Consider the following 10,158-nt stretch of genomic DNA (forward strand, 5'->3'; position numbering starts at 1 on the left):
AATTTAAGCTTTTCTTTACAACCTTTGCCACAGTTTACAGACATTACAAGAAAACTGAGGCACATCAGAAGTGAAACATTTAATTTCCGTGACAGGACTCACAGGGCAGGAATCATGAAACAGTTCCTCTACTAAAGAAACAAAAAATTAAGGGATTTGTTGTGTCATCTAAGTTGAAATGTCAATAAATGTAACTCCATGTAATTCAAAAGAATAATTCATGGAGGCATTTTTTAAAACTTTGATATGAAACTAGTGACAACAATATTGAGGATCCTGTAATTTATTTTGAATAAACAAACAAAAAAAACTTTTCCTTAATTTATGCACTTTTCAGAAGTTTTAAGTCGACCCCAATTTTAAACAACTTTTAATATTTATTTATTTATTACTTTTTTGCCTCGAAGGAAGCATAATTTATCCAATCTTTGCAAGTGAACTCAGTCATCAAGTCTCAAAGGCTATTTTGGCTCCAAGTTCTTCGAGCTATTTAGGCATAGAGAGATTTTATTTTTGTCTTCTCAGGTGAAATTAAATCTCAAAGGTGATTTGCATATTTAGTAGGAATAGATTATGAACGAAAGGATGAACTTTTAGATCTGTGCTGGATTTCTATTTTCCCACTCGGTAAAACCCTTTTTGACCTTTTAAACCGCGCTCCTCTTCTCTGGATAATTTTTTTTAAGCAGATAGATTCTTTTCAAAGCATGCTCTCATGATCATTCATATACAAGAACTGTGACAAAATACATTTGAGCTGACTCTTTGTAAAGCCAGTCATTCTGATCAATGCATGTAGTTTTTAAAATGACAAAATCCAAGTGAGTGTTTAAATCAGTTTCTAAGGACTCTGCAAGTTTGCATGAAGCCACAAAATGTGACAGCGAGTGAGAGAATCTTGCAACCCAGAGCATCAAGAGTGATGCAGTAAGTCTTTACTGTGAGTGTGACGTTTTGTTTAAACATCGATGAAGCAGTTTGAGTTGTTGTGCACACACAGAAGAGAGGTTTAGTGGCAACACTACACCTGGTTTTCTGCATAGTCTGTCTTTTGACCTGCAGAGCAGCGTTGTGGGCTGCTCTTTAGAGTGTCAGCTGCCATCACTTGTTTCACAGCTGTAGTGATGTGTGAAACTATTCGCCTTACTGCACAGAATGACGGGGGAAAAGAGGAAGCAGTTGGTTGTCTTTTTACTCTCAGTCTGAGAACCAGAGGAACACACTCACACTCAAACTCGAAGGATTTTAGTCCTCTTTGCCGGAGCTTTTTTTTTCCACCTTTAAGGACAAGAACTGATGAGAAGTCGCCTCTGTTTCACCCAATGTGAGTAGAGACTGGTTCGTTTTAGCAGAAACTTCTGCCGGTTCTCAAGTAAAATCCTCCTCAGTAACAGCTTGTTTTTTTGTGCTGATGCTCTGTGTGAAACACAGTCTTGTTCTAATCCACCTCCAAACAAGGCAGTGGTGTCTATGTCGTCCGTCTTTGTGCCTGTGTTCTGTTTTTCTCAAATGCAAAACACTCGGGGAAGTCGTGAACTATATGCACTGTGATCTACTTTATTGTGGCTCCAGTTGTGCTAAGATTAAACCAAAACTGCTGCAAAAATGGACAAACTGTGTCCTTTTTTTGTGTACAGTAAGTCCCTTAAAACATTCATAATTATTTCAGAGCAGACGCGTTGGCGTGTTCTTCTGTGAGTCAAAAAGAAACAGTTTCATTGCTCTGTTGCTGTCATTGCATCCACTTCCTTCTCTTTTTTTGTATCTGCCCTATTTCCCAAAACCAGGCACATATGTGAGCCGCTCTGGTGGAGTCAGAAGCGCCATTTTAATAATTTAACTTGCGTCTAACCATCTGGTGAACTTTTATGCATTTCCCCTTTTTCTTTTTTTGTTACTCTCTCTGCTGTCGGCTGTAATTATAATAATCAGCATTTATTTTGTCTAAATTGTTTCATATACTTGTATGCTGATTAAAAAAACAAAAACAAAAAAAAAAACTAAAGGAAAGAAAAACTTCTAAGAAAAATGACAGTTTTTAGGAATTCTCACTTGCGTTTTTCAACTCCAGTACTCCCACTATTGTTTCTCTTTGAACATTTTTTGCTGTGCAGTTCTTCTGTGTTGCTGCTGGAGGTAATCCCCAGCCTTCTGACTCCCCTCCCTCCACTCAGCTTCCCTCCTCCTTGCACTGGGTGCCACAGCACCAGTGTGATCAAACTCCAGTTCAAACTGGCCTCTGCTCTGCTCCGATGGCTGACTCTCCTCTTAACCACTCCTGGCCGTCTTTCTCCAAGCTCTGGATGAAGAGATGGTCCTTCAAGAGAGGTAATCTTGCTTCCAGGTTCAGCTTTAGTGTCAAGCCGTCTGCGACCCACTCGAGCTGGTGGAAACCGTCTCGCTTTTCTCCTCTGAGCCCCATTCAGTTCTTTTAACGTGACATGCTGAATGTCATTGTGACCTGATTGTGGTTTGCGGTGAATGACGGTTGGAGTCTTTCAGATCAAAGTTGGTGAAAGAGTGAAGAGTGCATTTTGTTGAACAGCGAGAGTGCCGAAATGCATTGTTCAACCAAAACAGAAACTGTGATTATTCGTCTGTGAAGTGCCACCTTGTGTCTGCAGAGCTGCGTTTGACCTTTTGTGGTCAACGTCCAAGGTGCTCTGCAACACACGCAGCAGCCCCTGTTCTTGCTCGTGCTTCCCTTTCGCTTCTGTGCAGCTTGGCACTTTCAAACGGCAATGAATTTTCTGATCAAAAAGATGAGGACGGCTGTTTTTGATGTGCGCTTCATGCTCTGATCTGACACCTCTGTTTTTTGGGGTTTTTTTTTGTTTTTTATCTGCAAGTAGCATCCGTCGTGCACCATGAGAAATGAACCTCTCTTCATTTCTCATGAAGCGAGAAATGAAGTGGTGACCAGTTTTAGGTTGGTCACCACAACCTAAAACTCGTTCATGCTGTCCCAGAAAGGGCAGTCTAAAAACATGCTTGACGTCTGGGGCTTTGTTTTTGTCTCGTCAGAATGACCTGACCTGAAAGCCGTCACCATTTGTGAGCCATACATCTGTGGGAAACGGCTCGACATGTGCAGCCTGACTAAATTAAATCACCTGACCGTGGCCTGGGTTCCTCTTGTGATTATCATGTAGCGCTCAGTAGCACCGAACTGTGTGGGTAAACATGTGCTTTTATTTCCTTCCACATCTTTTGCTGAACATCCCCTTTAAGGAAAAAAAGGACATCAAAATATTTTTTTTTTTTTTTTTTTGATGAAGTGTAGGAGGCGATTTAGGTATTTTATTCTGCTAAAACATCTCATGTGTTTATTTCTGTAGATTTTGATGATTACGGCTTACAGATGAATAAAGCTCAAAACTAAGTTTCCCAAAAAAATTTAATATTACATAAAACTGATAAAAAAAGGGTGTTTAACACATATATGTTCTGTTAAAGTCATGATGTGGCCCTCATAATCATGGGTAAGGCTCTACAGAGAGCTTTATCCATGTACTTTATTGCAAAGTTGAGCGGAAGGAAAAAGTGTGGTACAGATTCAAGAGGATTATAAAAAAAAAAAAGTCATCTTAGAGTTAGGAAGAGATTCGCAACGCATGGACTGAGGCCAGAGTCGGTGAAGAGTCACAACAAGAAGACATATTGGGTCACAGCTGTTGCAGCTGTTTGTTTTTAGCCACTTCTAAACCAGAGAGAATATCAGAAGCTCAAAGAAAGAGGCGATGGACTATTGCTCGGTGCTCTTTTCAGATGAAGGTGAATTTTGCCTTTTAGTTGCAAACCAAGATCTCAGAGTCTGGAGGAAGAGTGGAGCGGCTGCAGCACAGAGCTCAGTTTCATTTAGTCACTGATTTTCTGTTAAAATAACATGACTTGAATTTAAAATGAATAATGTCATCTGTTAGTGTTGGCATACTGTGTGTTAGGAAGTCAGAAGTCATCAGGTCACTTCATACTTCCCTCTATTGACAAGTTTTATATGAAGATGATGAATCTATTTTTTTTTTTTTACTTGCCCACACCACTAAAGCACCGTAACGTGCTTTACTTTACTATAAAGAGGAAGATGACACAGGCGGATCACCCCCCTGCCACGCTGCAACGATGCAGTAATTCGTGTAAAACAAACCCCAACTAAATATTAACCACAGACACCGGACATTTGCTTTTAGTAGTGGAGCATTTCTGAAATATGTAATTTTCTATTAGCTTAAAGTAATATTTACTTTAATGTTGGGATTGAATTGACTGAAGTCACAGTCATGAAACTCTTGAAATATCCCAGACTGAGTGTGTTAAATCAATTCACCGAGTTTCACATTTTCAATTGAATTACTGATGTAAATGAACTTTTAAATTATATTCAAATTTGCTGAGATGCATATGTCTACATTCAAAAGTAAATGATTTTGCAGCGTTCAAATTTATAATGACTTAACATATGTTGGCAGAAATTGTTCAACCAGTGATTGGAGTTGTTTATTGCTTACAGATTCCTGTTTAAACAACTTTTAGTTCAACACGATACATGACGAATGCCTTGTTTACCGAACACACTACTCAGTGACTATGAATAAAAGCAGTTGTGTTAAGTTTTATGCCGAGTCTACTTCAGTAGTGTTAAATAGTTCTTCATGCACACTTTCGAGCATATAAAGCATCAAGCTGCTTGCAGCACATTTCACATGTTGACATTTTTACACGAGTTACCCATTTTTAATCTTTTTTTTTTTTTTTTTTTTGCTGCAGAGTGAGACCTCCCTTTTTCACAGGGAGCCAAACTCTGAAAAACAACCTGAGTCTGATTTAATAAAAAAGAAAAAAAAGAAAAAGCATTTTAAACCTGAGTGTATGTGCACACACAGCAGTGCACTGATGTTTCATTGTTTTGTCATGTCTGAGAAGAAATGAAAGGCCAACCATAAAAGGCCACAGCGACTCTGCAGCCCAGCATTGAGCGGCTGCTGCAGAGTCTCCTCTGAGTTTACACTTAACACAAGAAGGATTTGGACACAGGCTAATTCTCCCTCCGGGGAGGATGCTGCCACCCCTGCTGCCTCGGCCGATGTTTTAGTAATATGGAGAACTGTATCTACAGTGTGTGTGTTTACACAGGAGCATCTCGGGCTGTCAGGAGGAAGACCACAGTGGATTCTGCAGGCCGATAACAAAACAGGGTGCGAGACTCGGCCTGTTGTTTTGCTACGTGAGCTTAGGAATCAAAATAAATAATTTGGTGCGCAGAACAAACGATTCCTTGTAGCTTTTGTTTCTTTTTGGTTTGAATGAGGGCACAGGGGCGCCCAGAAAACCTGGAACCTCTTTGTAAGACTTTGGTTTGATTTGTTGCTCTGGAAATCAGTCTTGTCACCCCGTGTCGGTTTTGTATGTTTAGTAAATTCGTGTTTTGGTTTGGTGTTCCTATGTCTTGGTTTTTATGTTCTGTTTGGTTTCTCCCGGGCCTCTGTTTTTCTTGGACTGTTTATTTGGTTCAGCCACTCTTTCACTGGTAGCTTCAGCCTCTCACTCACAGCTGCAGCAAATCCGTTTTTCGCCATGAAAAAACGCAAATTATTTGCGTTTTTTCCAAATTGTCTACCATGTATAAATTATAATAACAAAAAATAGAAACATTACAAGAATTCTGTTGTAAGGCTAACAAATTTAGACTCAAGCAACAGATGAAGCTGTGAAAATTATTTGTCTAACTTTAGATTATTTTTTTTTGAAGGAATTTAAGTGCCAAGTTATAAATAAATTAAAATAACTGAAGTCCCACATCTCAATTCACTTAGAAAACATCTTGAAATGTGTCCCCTGGGTAGCCAAAAATGTCAACATGATTATATTTAAACATTCCTGATTAGACTTCATGGTCTTTTCTTTAACTTGTTAGAATTATTTAGAGATATATAATGTTGTTCTTGTTGTTTTCATTGTGTATTGAAGGCGTGGTGTTGTCCATTTTATAGCGCAATCAAGTAACCATGTCCGAATCAGGGGTTTCTCAAACATGCGTGGAAGAATCAAAACAGCCGTCCACGTTTTGATGAGGGAATAACATTATGACATGATATAAAGTTTAAAACAGTAACTTTACCCTTTAAGGTTGTACACACAAGGTTTGAGAGACGTACATATAATGGTACGATGTGTTCTCAAGTGTAGGTCTCTGCTGATTTTAGCAGGTTTGTTAAGATTATTAATAGATGTTATGACTGAGGAAAGATGTTGGTGCACCCTGACGCTCGTTGTATCAAGACGAGTAATTCTGCTGCTGCAGTAAAGACAGAGCCAGATAATATGTTTCAGCACAGATGGACTTATGGCGACTCGTAAATATTAATAGTTTTTCACATGTAGTCAAAAAGATTCTGTGAGTTTAACTGTGATTTTATGGAACAGGCAAAACGCAAAGTGGTTTGGTAGGTGGAAGGTTTTAAAATAAATAAATAAATAAAATAAAAATCGAAATAAAAATATAAAATTGTTTTATGCATTGGTGTTCAACTATTTAACTTTAATCACAGTCCAGCAGGTCAAAAGGGGAAATCGTTGGCGACCAATACTTCAGAGGACTGTGAAGAATACTTGACAGATTAAAAGTATTCTGACTGAATGACTCATTCACTCTTCTTTAAAACTGAATGATGGTCTTAAAGAAGAGTGAGGAATGTCTTTTGAAATCTGGATAATGCAGTCAGCTGCAATATAGATCTCCCTCCTCAGATTGGCTGAAACCCGTGATACAATGCAACAGGATTACACACCCACATGTCTGCTTTGATCAGTGTCAAAAACTGACCTTTTTTTGTCCTCTGCCACTGATTTGTAGAGGCGACTTTAATATAAATGTATGCTCTGCACACCGTGATCCGTTATTTACCACAGACGGACCGCTTCTTAAACTGCAGAGCAAAGGAATAAAATCGAGCTCTCCACCACCACTGACATGTAAAATAACACTGACCCTCTGAGAAGTTGCTATTGGTGACGGTGGCTTGCGGCGTCATGTGAATCGAGGAATCTGTTTATGTAATGGAAATGTAAAGGAGCTTTCAACAAGAGCCTGGAGTGGGGTCTGCAGCGGGGCGTTTCATCCATCATGCACAGCACAGTCCAGACTGATTACACAGGTGCTGCGTGATTGATGCATTCAGCAAGCCGTCTGCCTTCCCTCCGGCTCCTTATCTCTCTAGAGAGCCGTTGACTGTGCTGTACTTTTAGAGAAACGTTTGTTTTCAACAACAACCAAAAAACCAAACAAACAAAAACAAATCAATGCCTTTGTTGTCCAGCATCCGAGTGCAAGCCATGTAGCCGGTCCTGTGGGAATCCCAGTACCCAGCTGAGCGTCCAGGCACCCAGTGGGAAAGGATCTTCCTCCTCACTACCACCGGCCTCCATCACAGAGGATGGTGACAACACCAGTGATGATCAGGTAAAGAGTCTCTAACCTCAACTTTTCTCCGGCTCATACAAGTTTCTTAAGTTCCAGAAACTGAAGCGGTGATCTGCTAACTTTGCAAACTTGTGCTTGCTGCAGTTTGCTCAGTGTCCTGTTCACAAAGCAGATGCCACTAATGACATACTGGTGCAAGCATGTGCTTTGAGTGCAGGAGGGGTGAGCAATTTGCCTTCATGATACCAAAACAACAGCGACAGCATGGCATCCTTAAAAGAGCTCGATATCACAATCAGAATCACTTTATTGCTGTAAACAAATTCACAGGCTATGTAATTGTGTTGATAAAAAACAAAATAAATAATATCTCTGTATCAGAGGGCAAATTGAATGAGCTTTAATCAGGGAAGAGGTTCATAGCAACTCTACAGGAGCAACCTAGATGTATGAATCATTAGTTTATCATTTATTTCCTCTTTAAAGAATATGAAAAATAAAGCTGATATTTAAAAAAAAACAGCTTTCAGTAGTCCTATTTAAAGTTTTCAAAAGGCTCAGTAATGCTGTGGAAGGTGACTTCGTAACCGAAATCAAGCTTTTTTTTTTGCTCTCTACATAGAAAAAGTAATGATTAACGTCACCCTGAACACACCATTGACAGTGAAACATTGCATTAATTTGTTCTCCCCTTTCACATCATTTTGTCTCCTTCCTCTCTTTGCGATCGTCCAGGATGCATCCTCAGTAGTCAGTGACTACGACTGTCCCTGTGTGGACGCAGGCAGCAGCCTAGAGGACCTGCAGGGTCTCAGTTCCTCCCTCAGGGACTCAGAGTACTTCAAAGACCTGCAGGGAGAGTCGCCGGCCTCACAGGCTGCAGCGTCAAAAGACACCTCTGCACTCCCAGAAAGCAACGCACGGCAAACCGATAACTTACAGGAGCCTGTAAACACAAACAGTCAGACCAAAAACCAGCCCACAGCTCTGACCACAGACTTCCTACAGGTCAATGCAACATCATTTCCTTCCTTTGAGCAATTTGCAGATGAACCTCCCTCTGACTCTGCTGCCCAGCTCAGCCCAAAGCCGCTGCCAGGTTGTGTCGCCGACAGCGATGACTTCACTGCCTCTGCACTCACCCTGAACTGGACATTTAATTTAAATGGACTGCTGGAATCCTTGGAAACAGTGAAAGCGGTTGATGAACTAGACGACGTAAAGCACCAGGGCAAAATGGAGCTGGATGGAGAGCCAGACATGGACAGCTTTCCGATTTTGGTCAGATCCATGTCAACGTCTCGGAGGCACAGCTGGGGGGTTCCTCTGTCGCCCCTCAACTCTGGCAGGAGGTAAGATGAGCAATAGGTGGTAGAAAAAGTTCACCTTAATAAGTCATTGCAAACTAATCTGTGTTCTGACTACGAATTGAACTTAGATGTGAGCATTAATGCTACATGAGGATTTCTCTCTTTGACAGTTTAGGCCAGAGAACAGCAAACTTTAAAACCCACAGAACTATTTTCACTCTCATGTCTGTGTATTATTTATCCAGCACTGCAAAAGCTACAAACGGACAGTTACGGTTCTGATTAACTTCAGAAATACCAAATGTAAAAATGTGCTTAAATGGTAAAAACTATTTTATTTATGTTATTGGTTGTGAGGGAAAAACAAATAATGTATTGGCGTCATCCTGTTGTGAAAACTGTGTTGAAACGGTTTAAAAATAGAAATATTGAGAAATTCTGCAAAAGGAACTGCTATTTGTAATTGCTGTTGGTTTTACCAGCCACTGCTGACGTCCTAAAGAGCCACATGCAGGCCTTCGCTTTAATCCATTGCAGCATTTTTTTATGGCGTCATTTCAGTAAAAGTGAAATAGCATATTTTATTTTAAAAAAAAATATGCAGAGAGCCTCATTAAAATATCTAACTGCTCTATTTGACATTTTGTGTTTGCTTCGCTGTGCTCTCAGACTGAGTCTGGACACCGCAGCCATAGACAGCGATGAAGATGGAGACGATGATGACGAGCAACAGAGCAGTCTTTTCCAGTCCTCCCAGCAGCAGTCTGACAGCTTCTCAGCAGGAGCCGGAGATGAGCCAGATGGTTTCAGTTTGAGGGTAAACAGCCACTCTGCTACCAACCAAAAGACTTTTATTAACACTTCTCAGGCTTTCTTCGCGTCAGTGTCGAGTGAGAATTTCAGTAAAATGTCCACATCCTAAAGAATCACTACAAATTGCTTGATTTACTTCAAGTTTAGCCTCTTTCATGTTTTAGTCACATCCCATTTTCACCTTCAGACTTTTAAAATAGCATCATCCCATCATTTGCCGTTGCAACAGCTTCAAATCTTCACGGGAGGGTTTACACGAGGTTTAGGAACGTGTTACTTTTGCGAGGTCAGACACTGATGTTGGGCGAGAAGGCCTGGCTTACAGTCTCTGTTACAGGGCGGTGTGCAGAACTGTGATGCAGCTGCTGCACACTGAATCTGCCTACACACCAGCTAAGTTTCTAATAATCATAAAATTGCGCAAATTGGAATTACAAAAATAAGTTTGCTTAATGGAGACACATTTCTCGATAAAAAGTTTTTGTGCTATGATAAGGTGGTTTTTCAACCGTATCGAAATACTTTTTTTTTTTTTTTTTTTTTTTTTTTTTACATCAAAGGGGAAAAAAAAAACATAATTTTAAAAAACGCCGGGTTTTACTTACGGAAAAAAAG

At 40.1% G+C, this 10,158-nt stretch overlaps 1 protein-coding gene across 1 annotated transcript in view; it reads left to right on the plus strand.

Annotated features, from left to right (window-relative positions):
• The first annotated feature begins 2,011 nt into the window (after positions 1–2,011).
• The window catches only part of LOC106948015 (rho guanine nucleotide exchange factor 18), a 50,506-nt gene continuing 42,359 nt past the window's right edge, over positions 2,012–10,158 (plus strand). The window contains exons 1-4 of the mRNA XM_015033432.1: positions 2,012–2,328; positions 7,317–7,459; positions 8,156–8,772; positions 9,400–9,547. Of these exons, the coding sequence (XP_014888918.1) occupies positions 2,253–2,328; positions 7,317–7,459; positions 8,156–8,772; positions 9,400–9,547 (984 nt within the window). The 5' untranslated portion in view covers positions 2,012–2,252. The remainder of the gene's footprint in view (positions 2,329–7,316; positions 7,460–8,155; positions 8,773–9,399; positions 9,548–10,158) is intronic.

Source organism: Poecilia latipinna, unplaced genomic scaffold (assembly GCF_001443285.1).
Source record: "Poecilia latipinna isolate Pla-1442-1.1 unplaced genomic scaffold, P_latipinna-1.0 Scaffold268, whole genome shotgun sequence".
In the NCBI taxonomy this organism is placed as follows: domain Eukaryota; kingdom Metazoa; phylum Chordata; class Actinopteri; order Cyprinodontiformes; family Poeciliidae; genus Poecilia; species Poecilia latipinna.